This window comes from Styela clava, chromosome 1 (genome assembly GCF_964204865.1).
Source record: "Styela clava chromosome 1, kaStyClav1.hap1.2, whole genome shotgun sequence".
Lineage (NCBI taxonomy): Eukaryota > Metazoa > Chordata > Ascidiacea > Stolidobranchia > Styelidae > Styela > Styela clava.
This window is the reverse complement of record NC_135250.1, coordinates 14,744,531-14,765,400: the sequence shown is the minus strand read 5'-3', so window position 1 is coordinate 14,765,400 and position 20,870 is coordinate 14,744,531. Positions and strand designations below refer to the sequence as shown.

General features: G+C 32.3%; 1 protein-coding gene across 2 annotated transcripts in view; it reads left to right on the top strand.

Annotated features, from left to right (window-relative positions):
- Positions 1 to 20,870, top strand: part of LOC120347014 (3'-5' exoribonuclease HELZ2-like) — a 46,414-nt gene that overhangs the window by 23,149 nt on the left and 2,395 nt on the right. For both annotated transcript variants that reach the window (XM_039416824.2, XM_039416832.2), the window contains exons 33-56: positions 395 to 480; positions 814 to 980; positions 1,647 to 1,833; positions 4,050 to 4,206; positions 4,367 to 4,592; positions 4,990 to 5,121; positions 6,036 to 6,193; positions 6,363 to 6,644; positions 6,812 to 6,942; positions 7,433 to 7,621; positions 8,114 to 8,228; positions 8,991 to 9,193; positions 9,482 to 9,667; positions 10,049 to 10,323; positions 10,571 to 10,720; positions 10,894 to 11,049; positions 11,397 to 11,485; positions 11,925 to 12,052; positions 12,401 to 12,627; positions 14,590 to 14,715; positions 15,134 to 15,371; positions 15,932 to 16,077; positions 16,937 to 17,028; positions 20,104 to 20,238. In XM_039416824.2, coding sequence (XP_039272758.2) covers positions 395 to 480; positions 814 to 980; positions 1,647 to 1,833; positions 4,050 to 4,206; positions 4,367 to 4,592; positions 4,990 to 5,121; positions 6,036 to 6,193; positions 6,363 to 6,644; positions 6,812 to 6,942; positions 7,433 to 7,621; positions 8,114 to 8,228; positions 8,991 to 9,193; positions 9,482 to 9,667; positions 10,049 to 10,323; positions 10,571 to 10,720; positions 10,894 to 11,049; positions 11,397 to 11,485; positions 11,925 to 12,052; positions 12,401 to 12,627; positions 14,590 to 14,715; positions 15,134 to 15,371; positions 15,932 to 16,077; positions 16,937 to 17,028; positions 20,104 to 20,238 — 3,981 coding nt within the window. The remainder of the gene's footprint in view (positions 1 to 394; positions 481 to 813; positions 981 to 1,646; positions 1,834 to 4,049; positions 4,207 to 4,366; positions 4,593 to 4,989; positions 5,122 to 6,035; positions 6,194 to 6,362; positions 6,645 to 6,811; positions 6,943 to 7,432; positions 7,622 to 8,113; positions 8,229 to 8,990; positions 9,194 to 9,481; positions 9,668 to 10,048; positions 10,324 to 10,570; positions 10,721 to 10,893; positions 11,050 to 11,396; positions 11,486 to 11,924; positions 12,053 to 12,400; positions 12,628 to 14,589; positions 14,716 to 15,133; positions 15,372 to 15,931; positions 16,078 to 16,936; positions 17,029 to 20,103; positions 20,239 to 20,870) is intronic.

Below are 20,870 nucleotides of genomic sequence, written 5' to 3'. Positions count from 1 at the left end.
TGGTTTCCATGGGGCCCAAGTACGAAAAAGATAATTTACTATAACAAATTCCATTTTTGAATGTGAAAAAAGTAATTTTGTTCAAAATTGGTGTAAAACCACAGAACAAAAAAAAAATCCTCGAATTGATCAAAAATAGTTTTAGAAAGGTTTGAAATATTCTCAAATTTTGCAAGAAAAATATTGTGGTGGACAACAAAAAAATTAGCCTAAATTATCGAAATTACTGTCTAGAATTAGTCTGCCCAAGTTAAACAAGATATATATCAAATTTATAATGCTTATTTGTGTCAAATATTTCTGTTGCCAATTTTTTGCTTGGAATTGCCTGTACTAAAACTCTGTTGTGTTAGATTTTTCATGATGGATTCTTGCCATCTAATAAATTTTATAGATACTAGAAAATCGCAAGACTGCAGAAGTACAAACTGGAACTGTTCAAAAGCAATATGGAAAAGTTCTTGGTGTATTGAAGAAGAGGTAAGAAAATCCAGAGTGTTTTACCATTATAACTTAAATCTCGAAATTTCATTTTTAGTTTAAATATTAAATGCATGTTGAAGTGAATAATTAATAATATGAATACTAAGTTTTTTGAATTTATTTTTGTGGCTCTAAACTAAATATACTTTTAGGGTATCTTGAATTACTCATTGTCTATTTGTTATTTTTCGAAGAAATAACTTTATTTATATTACTATAGTTATGTTTTGCTGGAATCTATATAAAAACAACAACAACAGCAACAGTTAAAATCAATTCGTTTTTACTTTAATTAAAAAAATGCTCATAATAATACTCTTAATATAATAGATTCAGAAATCCCAAGGATAGGAGATTTTTATGTCGACCTGATGAATTTAATACTACCCTTATGTGTCCGATTGATAAGAAAGTAACGAAGATAATCATTGTTACTCCAAAAGGCCACAAGCAGTCTGCTCGTTCAAAGATTCCCATTTATCGGCCGACTGGTAAAAGTATGTTGCGTTTAATTCAATGTTGTACCTTACAATGTTTTTCAAGATTACTGGATAATTTTTATTCAGAAAAAATTAATATTTGATTTTTCTTACATGAAGTCTGTCAAATGATGTTATGCTTCAGATGAATTAATGCAATTTTTTTATTATATTTTTAATTTTATAAGTCTGCCTGCATTTAGATTAAATTATATAATATAGTAGAACAAAATTAAAACTCACTAAACTAATTTAAATTGTTATGCAGTGCTGCTTTATATAAATTTATAAATTAAAAGGCTGTTTTGTATCATTTGTTCACTAGGATAGTTTTAACATATTTATCCTGGGGAGAAGGAAAGCTGATTATACGACTCACTCATATGGTGTGCCACATCCTCTCGTCCAGTTTTTCAGTCCATATTGGGTATGGGATTCATTTGCCAGTCATTTTCTTGTTTTCAGATCCATGGGCTTGATACTAGAAAATAATACTTCTATCATATTATTTAAACTATAAATTTAAACTATAAAATATAAATTATAGATAATTGAAACATAAAATGAAAGTCTTTAGAGAAATTCTGTGAGGGAAGTAAAAAAAATTGAAAGTTAGAACATCTTCTAACTATTGCTGTCATCTGTTTCTAAATGTCTGTCATGTCTATTCAACAAAATCTTTAGGGGGACAGTGGACTGACTTGGAGCTATCACATGAAGTAGAAGTGAGTGATGATAAAGTTTATGTTGTCCGGTTTTTGAAATGGTCTGAATACATTCCATATCCTATTGGGTATGTTGAAGCATCATTTCCTATGTGTGACTTCAAAAAGTATCTCAAATTGGAATATGGAGTACCTGGTGACCATAGGTGAGAAAATGAGATAGGATGCTGAACCAATTCGAAATTTTTTTTTTTTTGTTATTTTATAATGTTTTGATCTTAAAAAATAATTCTGAACTTATCAATTGTTCACTTTTGTTTTGAATTTTTACTTCTTGTCTCCAAATTGCTCGGGTTATCTCTCTTTTCATATTTGTGTCAAATTATACAGTATATCGATAACTATCCTTTCATCGATTGATAAGATATTTGAGCGCTTAATTCATGAGCGACTTGATAATTTTTTATTAAATATGATGTACTTAATAAATCTGTTTGGTTTCCACAACAATCGTAGTATATCACATGATATTTTAGATACAATATACATCTATGATAAACTGAAGAAAAAAGAGTTTTGTAGTGCAAGAATTTTAGATTAGGCTTTTGACATTGTAAATCATGACATTCTAATTTACGAGTTGGTACATTTTGGTATTAGGGAACTATGAAATAAACTCATTTCTAGATATCTAAGCAATTGATCTCAATATGTTGAAGTGGGGACTAGTCGTTTCGAAAATAAAAAGTTTGTTTTCGAAACAAAACACATGATTTTCACAAACAGTAAAACGTGACATCATTATCGCATATTGAAATTAATTCACAAAAAGAAAGCACTGGAATATAGTTCAAGAGCATAAATGATAATTGCAAAGCACCTCGTGCAAGTTATTATTTCCACAAAGGTTCCCGCTTGATGGCAAAATAGTGATCAAATAGTAGGCCGTCGTGAAAAAATAATGCGGCCGTCCACATACAAAATCCTATAAACAAAAACAAAAAACAGTTCAAAATATAGGATTTGGCGGCTATGCTGGCGTATATTGAAGAATAAATTCATTAAAATATTTGACATTTTATTATACTTTTGGGGACAAGAAAATGGGGGCGACCGCCCCTCCCTCCACGACTTTCGATTTTTTTCAAAATTGTGCAACTTGCTGCAATATATCTGCTCAAGAATAGGTCCACCGAAACGAAAAATTCGTTTAAAAGACGAATATTATACTTTCAAGTAGTCCTACATACTTCATAATTGGGCAGACTGAACCTCGCATGGGTCAAATACGCGGTTATGACGTCATAAAAGCCGAAAAAATTTGGCGCTCATCAACCCCCCCCCCCCCCCCCGGAGGCCGTATTGAATACAAATAAATGCAGTGTGGCCGCCAATAGCAAAAAGGTTGTGCACCCCTGGTCTCATGACTGTAAAATGAGTAAAATGCCAACAGCTTCTCGGGTGTTTCAACTATTTTTTAATAGCCTTGAGTTTCTTATTAAGATGTTGCTAAATTCAACTTACCGTCCAATCTACTTGGATAATTCAAGCGTCTTGCCTGTGACTGAAATATTGTATTTTACGCAAATTGAAAAATTATATGTTTTAAGGCCATGACACATTTTACACAGCCTATTATGGAGTGTGTCATAATTGCCTCTCAGCGTCTAAATCCGATCCTACTTACATCTCATGTAATGGTTTGGCTCATTTGCTACTTTATCTGCATACCTTGCAAACTAGTGGAGTCATGACTCCTTGCCTAATTTCAGGTTGCATGTGTTATGACATCATAATATCCGCTTCGGAAGTCGAAGCAGTGCTGTTTGAACATATCAGTGTTTCAAAACGTTCCAGAACAGTGTTTTGAAACGCTCAGTCCTAGAGGTGACATTTTTCGATTCCCTTGTCAGTGACACACGGGGTCCCACAGGGATCTTGTTTGGAACCTTTACTGTTCTTGATATTCATCAATGTTATAACATATTGTTCATCTTTTTACTCCAACTTGTTTTCCGATGACACTAATACCCTTGAAATTATAGAGCGAGATTATTTTTGTTGTATTTGTGTATTTGTTGTTTGTGAGTCTTTTGCGACCCTTCATCAACTGCTATGAGTTAATGTTTCCATTTTTTGTTTTATGTAAATTATTGCTTTATATTGATTCTTGCATGATGAAAATAAATATCAAATCCAAACCAAAACTAGCCTGATATTCAGATCTGTAACAGATTGCTTTTCTTTATTTAGTTCTTGAAAAGTGTCAAGCAATCTATTAAATGTCATTATATGCCTTTTGCTCACCGAGTTAAACTTGTTTTTTGTTTAATGTTTTTTTTTTTTATATACATCACATAGACTATTTTATTTTCAAATGCATTGCTTGTAGCAATTGGTAAATAAGCTTTGTTTTGTTTAGACCAGGATTGAAAAGCCTTGCTAAAAGACTTAAAGTTCCAACAACCAAGCAAGAACCAATAGAAGTATTCACAATTGATCCCGAGAAATCTATGGACTTGGATGATGCAATAAGCTTGGAAAAGTGTGATGTCGACGGCCACAATAATTGTTTTAAAGTAAAATAGAGACGTTAAAACATTTTGAAGCCCATAAAATATTAGTTTTTGGCAAATGTTTCAAAGGTACTCAATGTATAGTAGGTGTTCTCAACTGTTCGTGAAAGTCTGTGCTTAATGTACTTGTCTATTGCCATAATCAATATACAAAACAATTTAGATTGGAATCCATATCACTGATGTTGCATCTGTACTGTTAGAGGGTTCAGAAATAGATCGCGATGCCCAAAAACGTTTTACTACATTTTATGGCTGTGAAAATGAAGAACCCATACACATGCTTCCATCTGAATTAAGCACATCCAAATGCAGCCTTCTACCAAATGAAGTACGTCCCGCAATTTCGACCTTTTTTCACAGTTGCGAAAAAGCACCACATGTATCAGGTACTTTATTCTATTTAAAAATGTTTTCATAGAATTATAGATTTATATTTAATATAAATACACTCAACATTCAATGAATACTCAACCATCAACTCATTACGAAATTGATATTATAATTAACAAAGCTACAAATGGCCAGTACAGTCTGCTTTACGTGAGGTTTTCAGATACATTTCAAACTTACTTAGACTTTATTCAAAATTTTAGAAGATTTAGAAGGAATTAACTGTGATTATTTTTTTAAATTTTGGATTTCTGTTTGGTGCAAGACAACACATATTACAAAAGCTTCTGTTGTGCAAAACAGTGACATTTGATGATTTTTAAAACTATTATGTAATGATAATAAAAGTATTATAAATATTGTAACATCTTATTCTAATATGTTTTCTTCAAGGCTTTGTTCCTAAAGAGCCACAGAAAGTTTTTGTAAAGTCAATCAAAAGATTGAGTTATAGAGAAGCTGAAGAACTATTAAGTCAGAATGACTATGTTGAATCCACAGACAAAAATTTGTCAGAAACTTTGGGTAAATGGTATATTGTTTTTTGGTAGCAACTTGGTAGCAAGTTTTTCTTGACTCTGAAGACTCATATTAATGTTCAAATAACAACAGCAATATTATGAAATACATGTTCCTGCTTTCTTATCATTCTAACATGTGTAAATACATACAGATAGTTGAGATGTACTTTATTGAGCCATAAACATCAAATTTGGTAAAAGTTTTCAAACAAAACGTAACATAGGAATGTTACTTTTTTCAACACTAATGTGATCTAAATGTTCAAGTTGTAAATAACCAAGACATTATTATTATATCACAATGAATACAACGTGGCGGCGGTGTGGCTCAACGGGCTAAGTGCTAGGAAATTTCCGCCACCGCACCTCCAATTACTCTGTGTAGGTTCGCAGGTTCGAATCCCATGCAGGGATGATTATGTGCGTGAGGATTGCCGGACTCCTCGCCGTCGTTGGGTGGTTCACGTAACCGCTGGTTGGTTACAGCTTCCTCCACCACCTCCACCACCAAGTCCATGCTTCCGAAAAACAAACAATATAACTAATCCCATACCCGACTTGGAATGGTTCGCCATATAGATAAACCGTCTTATCGGCTTTCCTCTCCCCCGGGATAAATATGTAAATCCTAACTGATTGAGGAAAGAGTAGTAATTCAAGCATTGCTGTGCATGAAACATTGTTATCATCTTCAGGCTTGTGTTTCATCATGCTCATTTGAAATTCCAATGAAATATATCAACAGTTGTAACTGAATTTTAGGACGATTCTTTCTCTTTTTTTTCTAGCTTCTTCCATAATTATCACAATGAGCCTATTTTCTTTACCATGCTGGTTTTCATTTTATGGTAATGATTATCAGCATCCATATTTGGTTATTTATTTTTATTCAAAAATATTATCTATTTACCTCTTTAGGTATCTTATGGAGCATTATGTGGGACTGGCGTGTTTCACGATTGAATAGTGCAGCATACTATACAGGGACAAGTTCCGATGCATTTCGAGCTCATCTACTCATCGAAGAAGCAATGATTACAGTAAATGCCAACACTGCAGCATTTTTGAGCAAAGAGGTTATTGCCAAGTTACTAAGAATGAATAAATAGATAATCATATTTTTGGAATCTGAAATCAGATTATATAATTTTTATTGCATGGAACACTAGTTTTGTCTAATTAGTAAAATTTGGAACATATTTATTTATAACAGTTTTAGAATGATTTTCTGACATTTTTTTTCAGGGGATTGAGTTTCCTTTGAGGATACAAGCAATTCCTGATGAAAGTGAATGGAGAACATGGGAAAGGTTATGTCATAATCTAATTCCAAATTCTAGTTACATGACGTCTTGCTCGAAATATTTAAAAAATTTGAAAAGGATTGAAGAGGGTGCTCCCAAAGAAAATGTGAGCGAGGATGAAGATATGGAAGGCATTTGGGAAGTACAAACTAGAAGAAGAAAAAAGAATGAAAAAAGAAAGGAAGACAATGACCATCAAATGCCAACTTCAATCCAACCACTTGTAAGTTAATTACCACCATGTGATCAATGAAAGTACATGAGCCTCACATATATTTGTTTGTTTTTGCAATTGTTTGACAAATTTGAATCTGTATTTTGTCAAGTTAATGATGCCTTTAGTATACCTTTCAAATAATGAAATGTATGTGCGTGCATCATATTTTTCAGACAAACATTTGCTTGTTCGATACATTCTGGAAACGCATGAAGAAGTGTTTCGATGAAAGGAAATTGGAAAATTTTATCTTTCTTGCAGCTTGTGATGATTTTCATCCCTCACTTGTTTCAACTGTTGAACGGTAGATATATTTTTGTCTAAGTATAATAGAAAATCTGTACACAATAATGAAGATTCATGTCAAATTTTACTTCATAATACTAGTAATACAAAAACCATGGGGACTTTTTTAATTTATACATTTTTTGGTTCTTGACTGTGCTGCAAATTTATTTTAATGTATTTCACTTTTAATTGAACCAAATTGGCCAATACAAATTGTTTGTGTTGCCATTATTGCTGATTTAAAATGAATAAAGTCATTGCATAGCAATTTTACATTAAAGATTTAGATAAAATGACTTTTTGTTATTGGACTTTTTGTTATGGAAATGCCCTACTATGGGGAAATTGCATTGTCTGCAGACTTCTTCCTGTTTTACGAAATTGTGATCGGTAAACTCTGAATTCAGGCATGCATGAGTCAGTGTCCGTAGATGCCAATCATGCTATTAATATATAACACAAAAATTTATCATTTATCCATTATGTTATTTGTTTTTTTTCCAAAGCTATCGTGGAATCCAGAAAAAATCAGAAATGACTTCCACGAAAAATTTCCACTTTTCCTTACGCCTGGATCGGTACACATGGAGTTCTTCACCAATTCGAAGATATATTGACATTATAATACAACGATGTATTCATACTGTGCTAAACAAACATAACATTTCTTCTTCTCTTCATGACGCAATTCAAAGGTATGTAGTTGGAATAAATTTGCTTGAATTTGCTCAAAATGGCATGGTGGCTTTTGCCTTTTTTTTTTTTTAATTTGGTGATTTCAAATAACAAAATTATTGTTAAATGTAAGTAACTTTATGTCACAGTATTTAAAAACTGAGCGTAACAAGTTGTATGATTGTTATTTATTTCTTATTATGAGACAAAAACCTCGTAATCATTCAGTGATTCCCTCATCATTATATGTTTATTCATTTTTATTTATCCATATTACTTTTTCTTGCATAAATCATGTAGTGCAATCACTTTTTATTTATACTATAGAATCAAGTCATTAATCATACTTCAAAATATAGTAACGAAAAGCGTGTAATTCAATTTATAGTTTTTTGATAGCATCAGCATGTTTTAGTAAAATCTCATATTTTTCACAGTGAAATTTTTCTTATTGTATCATTTTCTAAACACTCAATCAAATTATGGCTTTAATATGATATTTGCATTTTTAGGATATGTTGGCAATATGAAGACAGGGATAAACAGTATGAAAAACAATTATGTATTACTGAGAAGGCACAAACACTTAAGGCTCAACCAGAGGTTGTTCAGGCTTGTGTTACACTGGTGAGAACTTTTTGGAAAAAAACATAGGAATATTTGTGAATAATGTAATTCACTTGAAATTTGGAAATTGAACTCAATGTATCATTAGATGGCTGAGAATACTATTTGTAATAAAAGCAAGTATCATTCTTAACAAATTGTATTATCAATATTCCTTTTGTGATATCTCTACTAACTTCTACACCCAATACAAAATAGAATATCAAACATGATTAACATTCATTTGGCATACATGAAGCAAACTCTTTGTCATTGATGAGTTGCTGCATTTTTACTTTACAGAGATTTTAGTCAGTTGTGTTCTTCAGAATAGCCGGAACATGTTCCTCAAAAAAAAGGTTTTCATCCATCAAATTTAGTTAGCCATTGGTTGTGACCCTATCAATGTTTTTCCCAGATAAAACAAATTTGATGCCCAACGTATTTTTCCCAAGAACTTTGATTATGTGGAATTATTACCTCATAGTTGTTTTCCCGGTTGTATTGACCTGAACTGCTTTAGGTCTCATGTTGATTGATAATTACAAATGTGCAATTTTACGTGATAATAATATATAGTGTCAGTAGATCTTAGGAAATTAATTAGTTGCTACAACTTCACTCAGTGATCAATCTCCTCTATTTCTGATTGAGTGCTTGAGCAACTTTCATTATAATAAAAACGAATTTAGTCTCAGAATGTGTTAGGTAAATATTATTGTATTATTATGGAACAAACTGGAATTATGTTTTCAACAACGTGCAACTTTAAATTATATTTAGATAACAGATGCATATATGCAAATTGCACTTCCATCGATGAGAAAGTATGTATCACGACGAGCAAATGAACTTTCATATGCTCAGCTTACTATTAAACAAGGTGTAGCATATAACGATTTTGAAGATGTGGATGAAGAAAAGAAAATACGAACTTCCCAGGGTGATCTCATATTGAATAAATATTGCCTTGTATGGAAATTCCGGTAAGAAATCATTTAAAAAAATATGCAATGAGGATAAATTTAACTAGTTTTCTAACTAATTTAACTTTTTTGTCAGTAGTGCTGTTGTATTAGAAATTTTGCTTGGGGATATCTCAAGCTCAGAAGGGATATAAAAATTAACAATAGGAAACCATTCATCTAAGCATAAGGAGTATTAGTAGCAACAGATGTTGTTAAGTTTGTGTTTACTATCTATTATGAATTAGCTTTCACTTTGCACTTTGGTATTGTCGTACTTGACAATGATGAAATAATATTTTCTTACAGGTACTATGATCACAGTAGATTGGGAATTGAAAATGTTAAGAATATGCAGATGACAAGTTCAGTAGTGAATATTCCTGCACAAACATGGAATTCGTTTGTTAAAATAATTTCTAAACCACCAAGAAGATCCGATTCTGAATTTAAGAAGGTCAACTTCGAAAGTGATATAGAAGAAGCTGTTGAAAAGTAATTTTTTATGCAATGCTTATTCCTTTTGCCCTGAATAAGGTCCTATACAAGCAGCCACTTTGGAAGGTCAGGAATCTTTGTGGTTCGCTATTACCTACCCAATTTACTACACCACGGATGAGGTGGGGGCGTGGGGTTCGAAACTAAGATGAGTATTCTAAAGCTTCAACTGCTGACCGCTTTACTTGCTCTGCTATAGTTATATTCATGTGTTGTTCAATTGTGCAGTTATAATTTGATTATGCCATGATTGTGTCATTGTGGATTCACAACACTATAAAGGGGCTAGGATCATATAAATGATATTGTTCATTATGCATGGATTTATATTACCAGTTATATTTTTATAGCTATGAAGTTATATTGTATTATTTTCAGAATTTCAAAGGAAGCAGAGCCTGGTATACCCACGTCGCATGATAGGATGGTTGGGGATACACGAAACAATCCCAAACCAATAAAACATCTGAGAGAAATTAAATGGAATGTAACTCCTGGCTCACCACTCATTGTTCAAATGTCATCGTCAACTGATAAAAGATTTCTACCTGCACCAGCTGTTCAACTTCTTCGTATAGCAGATAACTATGATGTTTGCATTGAGCATTGTCGTGATCCTGTTAATGTTTACGCCTCTGATGCAACAGCAACAGGTGGTTTTTTGATATTCAAATGAAGCATTTTTGTGATGTTGGTGAATAATATATAATCTCGTGATTCGATTTTTAATTTGGTGATCTAGGGATACACATCGATAAATAATATTCTTCATATAAAAACCAAAAGAGCTTATAAAACGTGCTCTCTGAGCAGTACAATGAGGCAAAAAAATATTAAAATTTTAACATTACAAAACCAACACCTTTAAATGATTATAAGTTTCATCATTATATTTTACAGCAAGTAGAACAATAAAGACAATAGACGATTATCAAAAAAAATGGGAACCACTTGTACGAATGGATGCTGCAAACAGTGCAGTAAAAGAAGGAAGTTCAATAACACATGATGGTGTGAAAATAGTCTGGAGGAAGATGAAAAAGATTGCTGGTATGTTTTTCAGCATAATGGTGACATAGCTTTCAATGAATTCCTCAAAACAGTAGTTAGACTGTTAATTTGTAAGTATCTCAGATTGTAGAGATGAAAAACTACATGATATATGTGTTATTTTTTAATCAGTTTTTGAAGGTTTAATTTACAGTTATCATTTTTTTATACAGATGTGAAGAATAGTTCATTTGGTGACAGTGTAAAAAGTAAATACTGTGTTGTCAATTACTTTGATTTAAATGATCATTTTTGTGGAGAAAGATATATCAAATTTCATCTTGGCGATCTACTTTGTCTCAGATTAAAAGGAATTCCTGCAACAACAGGTGAAGTTTCTCTTTTTTTGTGTAGAGTAGCAGGTTTAAAATTTGCAATAATAAATGAATTACTATAATTTTTTATTATTTCGCTATCTGTTATGATTGACTGATAAAGCTTGTACAGTGAAACAAACTTGCATATTAAGGTTGTTAAATAGTAAATTTATACAAATGTGAACAAAAAAAAACAACTTTGATGTGGGTTAAAAATATGAAATGAAAGGGCGGAACCATGCCCCTTTTCCTTTCCTAGTTTAACCTCTCATTCATGTCTAGGCCTGGTCAAATATTCAAAACGAATTATATGAATCGCTATTCATTATTATTGATATTTCAATTTTTGAATATTCTAGAAAATGAAATTGAAGATAGTGACGTCAAACTTTCGACACACACTATTGTTTTACATGGTATCATTACAGGTGTTAAGGAACCATCCAAGGTGACTTTATTCTCGATTCTTTTTTCATTCATATTCTTAAAAAATAAAATATATGTGGACATTATATTGCTGATTATTTAATTCTAAACTAATTCGTTGTTAAACTTTATTCACAATTTTTGTTGAAGTAACTGAGGGTTTGTATTTTACCATATATCAACTTCTATATATTTTGCAAGTCGATTTGCAGTAACTTGTTTGAGTTATATTGTTTTGACTAATATATTATTGAGGCTAGGTATGAGTAAAGTACTTTCTAAATCATTGTATAGTTTTTGTATATATTTCTGATATTCTGTAATATTGTGTTGAACATTTTTTTAAATTTCATAAAAAGGCTTGTGGACATTCAAAAATCATAGTCTGTCATTGAAACATATTTGAATTTTGTAATTTTCTATTTTTTTTATTATCATTTCTATCTTATAATTTTGTATAGGAATCAAAAAAGCTAAGGATATTATTTGAAGTACCCCATAATCACCTTTCTGAAAAAGCCAAAAGCTTTGCTGAGGCAAAAGGTACAAGATGGACGATTGAAGTCATTCCACTCTCTTACTCACACAGGTATGCTCAGGTGTTCTCTATGTTCAACATCTGGGAATAAGTAGAATCATAATTTATTTTATTGTCCATCATTATATTAATCTAATATGAAACAATTGAGAACAAGGTTGTTTTGAAATATTTGGATATTGTGGAGTAGACCCTATCCAGTTTGTTACACTGTGAGAGGGAGTTTGAAGATCAAGTAGTTTGAAGAACTGACCAGAGTTTGAACCTGAAATCTTCAAGTAGTTTGAAGAACTGACCAGAGTTTGAACCTGAAATCTTCCACTTGTGGTACCAACATACAATGTGTCTACAGGTTTGTCAAATGATTCTTACATAAATATTTAATTTGTCTTATTGTAGGCAAATGCAAAGCACTCTCAGAAATATTGGAAACACATCAGATTTGAATAAAAGCATTTGTTTGGGGACAATACATCCAGCACCAATGACATACAGTGAGGAAATTGAAGTAAATATTGCTACTAAAAGAAAAATGAAAGGTTTTCGGTTTTCGTTGAATGAAGAACAATTCAAACAAGAACAGAAAGCAATCAGACAAAATTTTCATCTGATTCAAGGACCTCCAGGTAAGTCTTGTAACAGAAGTGAAAATTTCATTCTGTCTGGAACTAGTTGCTTTCCATGTTCGCATGTAAATTCATGGTTCTGGATAGTTAGAAATGAACCATGGTTCTGGTATTTTTTTTATTGAATGTAATTTCAAGCTTGTTCAAAAATTTTGTCAGATTGTGAAGCTCTTTTTGTAATCATTGTCATGTTAACTTACCTGTAATTGTGTTCAATTTGACTCGCGGCTGCTCTGAATTACGAAAACATAAAAGCAGTATTTCTTCAAAATAGCAAGCCAATCTATCAACATAAAAATGTGTTAAAACTACCCAATTATATTTAGTTTTGATTCATATTTTTAGGATTTTGCGAATTTGTCAAATTAAGAAATTTTTTTACCTCTGACTACGCTCAATCGCTGTGCTGCCTCTGAAGATTGTTTTTAATATAAAAAAAAGATTTGCGATAAAATCCCAAGGAGTACAATTTATTGTAGTACAGTGAAAATTGATACTTCACATTGAATAGTCTACCGTATATATGATCATGATCTGGGAAAAAATCAAATACAGCAGCAGGATACCTGTGAGATAGGCAGAAATGTAGTTTACCAACATGATACCAATGTTCATAGACCATTACAGTTTAGACAAATCCAGGCAATCTACACAAAAAAGACGGAAATGGCACAAGCTTTGAGGAAAATCTTAACATATTAGTGAAGTATATCACAAGCCATTCTGCTTGTTCACTGTTGTATCACGCATGATGAGTCTTGTAATCTTATTGCGGAATCAATAAGTCAGAATCACAATGTATTTATTTGTCAAATCACTTTTTATCTTCTCACTGAACTATTTTTGATAAACATGGTGAAAGATTTTGGAATGGAATGTTATGAAATGTGAAACAATTATGATAAAGCTTCATTTATAGGTTATTCACATATATTAAAAATAAATTTTATTGATATTTTCATGTTGTTTGAGTGTTGAAAGCTTTTTTACTTTTACGAACCTCGTGAATTTCTATCGACTTGTACTTAACCCAAGTGTAATATTTCAGAGATTCAAACTAATTGTCGAAATGTCATTTGTATTTTATGCAAGTCTCAGATATTGTTCACTTGTTCCTAACCTATAAGATTTGTTAATCAACCATCAACAACTACATACAAGATGTCCAAAAAGTTTCACCCGATTATAAAGTCTTTATAATCAAATGTTATTATATTTTAAATATAAAAAAAATTCATAGTCAACCTGTATCTAATTGGATGTTAGATTTTGTAGTCCCCATTTGAGTGGAAGTGGTGACTCCTCTACGGTCCATAAGCCGGGGCCATGGCCCATCGAATTGGATATGGGCCGTGGCCCATCAAGTTGTGTGAAGGGGAATATTCACTTGGCTAACACAGACAGTCCCCGAACTCATAATTAACCTATAATGTGAAAAATCTGAAAATTTTTTTGTCCTAACCCTAACCTGGTACACATACTACAGGAGTATCATTTTCTTAGCTTGGTATTTTGCTTTATTCCTACATAAAGGCTTATAGCTGTATAGCCTAGTAAGAAAAAAATTTGGTGGCATCCCGCGATTTTTTTTTGGTTCGAATATTGACAATTTTGTAAAAATTGAAAATTTTGGTAATGTAATTGAATTTTTCTTGATGGGGCCGCGGCCCATAGCTTGATGGGCCATGGCCCCGGCCCCTGGGCCGTTGAGGAATCACCACCCCTGTAGCCCCATTTAGCATACAACAAAATTTATTCAAATTTGCAATTGGTGTTGCTAGGAAATCGGGCGAAACTTTTTTGGACACTCTGTATTATGCGTAATATATGTATTTCTCTTTTTCAAGTATCTTCGTAATTTTATATATTATCATTTTGTTGTGGTAGTACTTAGTATTGCTTATTGTATTATCATATAGTATTGTATCATATAGTTGAATGTTGTTTAATTTATCAATACAGGTACTGGAAAATCATACTTAGCAGCTCACTTAGCTGCAAAATTTGCATATATGAACAAATATTCTGGAGAAGGGAAAAAAGTTTTGTATTGTGGTCCTTCTAACAAATCTGTTGATGTAGCAGCAGGTAAAATAATCTTTTTTGGGCAAAATATTAACTTTACCACTTCTATAATCACCACTGCCAATAGCAATGATTGTAATTTTGGTAATTTAGAAATATAAAAAAAGGAGTTCTGTAAAAATATTGACATTTTGTTTTTTGTTTTGAGAAACTCTATTAACAATTTTCTTAAAAATTTTTGTAGTTTTGAAATATTGCCTATTCAACATCCACCATATGCGTTCCACAAAATGATTCAATAGTTCTTTTACTCAAGGCAAATTTCATCTGTTACCCAATCATGGTATATTGAAAACAAAACAGTGTACCCAGTTCCCAGTTGCTCTGCTGCTTAGTTGATCACAAATGAGAGTATTTTGGAATTAAAATTGTCTTGGTGGATTTCTATCATAGAACTTTAATTTTTTGTCATACTTTTCAGGGTTTTTAAAAGATATAAATAGGCTTAAAGTTGTGAGGATGTACAGTATTGGATTGGAAGAAAAATTATATCCAAATCCTTTGAAACCAGAAGAGCCATCATTGGATTCAGAAGACGCAAAGAAACCCAACGAAGAACTGAAGAGTTTAGCTCTACACCAGCTAATTCGAAACATGAATCAAAGTCTTGACCCAAATGCTGAAAGTATTTCACAACAGATTCGTGAATTTGACACAAAGTAGGATTTTTGTACTTATGATATATATGTATACAACATTCAGCATTTGTATTATAACAAAAAAGTGACAAAACTTTCCATACATACATGAATACACCTTGCATATTTGATACACCAATTATAATTAAATATCCCATTATAGAAACAGGCATATTTCTTTAAACTGATCAATCTAGCAGTGGATTTATAATAGGCATTAATTGTTCTTACATGATTAGATTTTTTAACTATGACTGTCTTCTGCTTAATAAGCATGGGCCAGGTATGACCACACTTATACATTGCACAATGAATGGCTCTGCTCTATCTTATGATTGGAGCATAGTAAATACTGATTTCTAAAAACTTTAATTCTGCGAATTTAAAAAAAATTCAGATTGAAAAAAATTACATTTATGAGTACCTCTTATGAATACTACAAAATATTATTTTAATGGAGATGCGTTAATTATGGCGATGCGGATGACTTCAATTTGAGAAATGGGTTGAATTTATTGGATTTGTTCATCACTCGTGAACTAGGCTATTTGTAAATATATCAATTATGTATTTATGTACAGGGTTAAAACTCCTGGAACAAGTTTTACAAAAAAACAATTGGATTATTATCAAGCGATGGTGAGAAAAGCAAAAGTTATTATTCTTCAGTCTTGTGACATCATCATTTGTACCTGTGCAAGTTCAACTAAGTTGGGAGACTATGAAGGTAAATAATTTTTCTGCTCATTCATTACTATGCATGTAAAAATTTAGTCATGGCTGCAGTGAATCAAAATGATGGTATGAATACTTCCTGATTTTTCCCGAATAATCCATAGTTTTTTGTATTTTGATATATAGAGCATTTAGTTGACAGTCCCCAAGTGAAGGAAAAAAGAGATTGACATTTTCAGAAAATCTTTTTTGTTAGACAGAGATTCAGTTGAATCCTAATATTTTACAGTAAATTCATTGTAAAGATTCCCACCAAAAACTTCCCCAGAGAAAATAATTAAAGCAAGTTGTTGTGGTTTTCCTCCTTTATTCAACTTTGCTTTTTGTATATGATTGTATTTAATGCAAATGTAAAAATTCGAATAATGACCCATTTAACGATTTCACAACCCCCGGTACAACGCTGTATACAAATGGTGAAAAAGTAATTTAGTGCTGTTATTAATCATTTTATCCACCTCTGTATTTGTCATCAATACAACATGCAACATGCAATTAAAACAAATATTTAGACACCAAATACTGCTTATTTGTTTTCAAATTTATGTTTATTCCCACATAGTTGATTGGTGAAAATATCAGTGCCTGATTTTATTTTCAAAAATTGATGCAAGGTCATAGGATTCTTACATGCAGACTGTGAAAAAAATGAACAGAATTTCCAGCATTGCAAATATTTAAAATTTATTTACCAGTGTTCATTGAAAATAAATACAAATAATAATTCAATTCTTTTTAAATGTTTCATTGGTAGATATATGGATATATGATCACTATTACATGAATCACTATTATGTCCTCATATTTAACTTCATATTCATGGAAATTTTCAACGTTGTCTTTCTCTTCAGAACTTTCGTTTGGACAATGTATTATTGATGAATGTGCAATGAGTTGTGAACCAGAAACTATTCTCCCATTAGCTACAACTGAACCAGATCAGGTATGGTAATCATATTTTAGTGTTAAGCTTTATCGTTTATCACAGTAAATAGCTCTCTTATCTGTTAATTATTCCTCCTTTCTTCTTTGCAGCAGAATATGTAAATATGAATATATCAACTTTAAGATTGTACTGTTCGTATTTACGGAACAATGCAATGTCAAAATATCTCCCTCGAAGCCTTGAAATTTCTTATTGACTTTGAAGCCCCTATTTAATTAGGACTGTACATAAATAGTTCCTTCATTGCCTGGAAATCCTCAATATCTCACAAGTGTCATATTCCGCTTATGTAATTGTATTTCATATTCATATTATTCATACCATATTCTGATGTTGTCTCAAAAAATTGTTTGTTAAAATGTGAAAAACAAAAAATAATAAAATAACTCACTTGAGTGCTTTCTACTTAACCCTTTCCATGCGATTTTTATTTTTAATTAAATAATCGTATTTGCTACGCCGATTTTATGCATTTGTACCCCCACAACTAATCGATCGACTAACGAAAAACTATTGATCCTCTGCTGCCCACTGACGGCTCGTTGGGAAGCTTATTTAAAGAGCTTGCAATTGGCGATGAAAAAAAAAGTTTTTTTAAAAGTGGTGGTCTGAGTCACAAACCGGATAGAAAAAGGGCATTTTTTTTTCTTGGGAGTTGAAACTTCAAACCGTGATAAAAAATAGAAATATTTGCTAAATCCTTTACTGTTACCGCTTCGTGGTTGGCAAACAATAGCATAATATTGCTGTAGCAATTTCGTGATCTAACTCAAAATACTTTGGTAGATGGAAGGGATAATATGTCTTCTATGACCACCCAAAAAACACCGAAATTTGCATAAATTTCAAAAACACTCCCTCGTTCCGCCGCAAATAAAATTCCCGTCATAAACGAAAGCGAGATTTACCGTCGCTTATGTTAATCTCGAAGAAGACTTCTTATCAATAAACTAAAACCCGGAAATACTAGACCAACAGTTTGCGACCGATTGCTGAATAAAACAGTGGAGTACATCAACGTACCCGCCGCAATCTAGCGACTTTTGTCGTTGGTACGTATACGTGCCCACCGCACAGAAAGGGTTAATCTTCTCTTATCACCTCCTCTTTACCATGCAAAGAAAACAAATTTCCAAAAAGAATCCTCACAAAACATCCATTGATGTTTTTGCAGCTGCTCCATCTTGTTCAATACACATCATTGCATTTTCTTTAAGTTCCTCAAGTTTTAGCATCATGCAGCACTTGCACATAACGAGCTGATATATGAAACTGCTCTTTCATTATCCTAAAAAAGTAAGGACCACAAACTCCAAAACTTGCAGCTGCACACCACCCTGTTACTTGCTCGCTGTGAGGTCGCCTTTTGTGTAGTGCTCTAAGGCAGTGCTCTTCAACCGGGTATACGGTATACCCAAGTGTATACCAGTCCATGATTTGGGTATACAACTGATAAAGGGTATACGAAGGGTTTACAGCCTAAGTCAGGGATTCTAAACTCGAATATAGTGAATTATAAAATATTCAAGGGGAGACAACAACGCAAACGCAGTGCACATTAAATATAAAAGGTTATTTACGCAATGAACCGACGTGAGCACATTGATACCGTACATCACAAAGTATATAGATAATGCGGTAAAATGTCTGGGTTGGTAATTTCGGCTGCCATGGACTTCTTTTGAAATTATGTTGAACATTATTCCCTTTGACAACAAGCCCATCAGTCAAATGTATAACTTGCGAACACTAGCCTACCAGGGCCATTCCAAGCAAATGTTGAATTTCATCAATTTTTTAAAAGTGTAGTGAAAGTAATTGTTTCGTATTTTTATATCAAAAGATATTGGATTTTTATTGGACTGCATTCACTTCACCGAAAAAGTTAAAATTTCACTCAGGTTTTTGTGGGTTTACACAAAATGACCTAAAATGTAGAAGTTTTGGTATATTTGACATATTTTGTGACACAAAGTGTTGGATTGTGTGATACAGTTATTTCATATGAAATAGACGTACTGGATTTAAGTTAATACAGTTTAAATATTTGCAAGGCTGTAGGACATGTCTTCACCTATTTAACAATTTATTACCAGAATTTTAAGAAATGATAGAGGCCGCTGTTCCGAAGTGGAAAATGTCCTGTAGTGTCACATACAATATGCACATTACTGGCATAGATCTTTACAGTGTTACATTAAGTAACTTGAGCAACACATGGAGGGGTCCTTCAGCTACTGCACCAGAAAATAGTATGGCAGTATGGGCCCCTGCTGTAGCCTATAATCGCAACAAACTACAGCACAATGTAACGTTAATGCATGGTGAATTTGCCATCCTGTAGCGTCACGCTGTATTTTACTATTGGTTTCATATCCACTAATTAAGTCTTGTGTGTAATTTTTGTGCAATTTTGTTCAAACTCCATAAAGCAACTGATTGAACAATGAAACAAAACATGTAGCTAAAATGTAAAAATATATTGCATCTAACAACATGCAAAATTTCTGGAATTGCCCTGTAGAGTCACTTGGGAATAGCCCATTAGATTGCATGATGATATTGCAGTACAATATGTGCTTAGAATAAACATTGGTATTTGTAATGTATACAAAGTTCTGGAAAATTTGTAAAAAGTATACCACAGTCAAAAAGGTTGAAGAACACTGCTCTAGAGTTTCTTTCCGCCCAGTACCAAAAAGTTTGGTTCCTGACTAAACCAGATAAACAAAAGTGAGCTTCATCACTGGTAATCAGAATATCATTAGCAAGAACATTTTCAGTTAAATATTCTCTGTTATAGTGAGAAAACATTCCCCAATAAATGCACAGCGTTTACCTGCCCAAGTCATATTTATGCATGAGAATTTTTTTGAAACTTTATAATAAATCACTTTCAATTCAATCAATTTCTAGAAGACAACAAAAGTACAAAATGGCAGTTCTTTAATAACATAAATTTGCCTAAATAAGGTGAATAACTGCAACAGCATTACCAAAGTAGGAATATAAAAGGTGGGAGAAGGGATTTGCCTCACTCTGAAAATATATAATATGATATTTTACATTCAGGTTGTGCTTATTGGAGATCATAAACAACTGAGGCCTGTAATCAAATGTTCAACTGCTGAAAGACTTGGACTCAGTAGCTCACTTTTCAATCGATACAGTGAGTTTGCTGGAATGCTTACAATCCAATACAGAATGGTGAGTATGATGTGCCTGGTGTGTTGACTTTTATGGGCTTGGTGCTATATTGTGGTTATTCCATTCATTGTACAAGAATCAACCTGAATTGAAATAAAATAATAAGTTTGATCACAAAGTATTTATATAATAGGGATGGGTCAGGAACCGAATTAGAGTTGACACAGCGCATTTTCAAGAACTGGTTTCTATATCGAAAATGCGCTATTTCCAACTAATCTTCATTCCTGCGGTAAAGAGATAAATAGTCACCAATTGTCAGAAGGATGTTTAAAACATTAATATAGATAAATAGTACCATCGTTTTCTGGGATCTTATATAATAATTGGTAGAACTTGAAAAGTCACCTCTGACTGTAACAGTTTAAACAAATTAAAGGCTTTTCATCTTCCATCATAACTGATAAGCAAGAACAATTTTTTATATATATTACCGGTATATGGTATTGACATATCACCTTGGAAGATTGCTTAATGGAAACCACATAATCCCTAAATTCAAACGCCATTAATCAATAGCGCTTAAATCATCCGATGACTTTGAAGGAGAAATTGGATGTTTGTTTAATTATCTTCTATTTGTTTACAGTTTTAAGGCCTGTGTGATATGATTTTATTCAAGATGTTTGCAT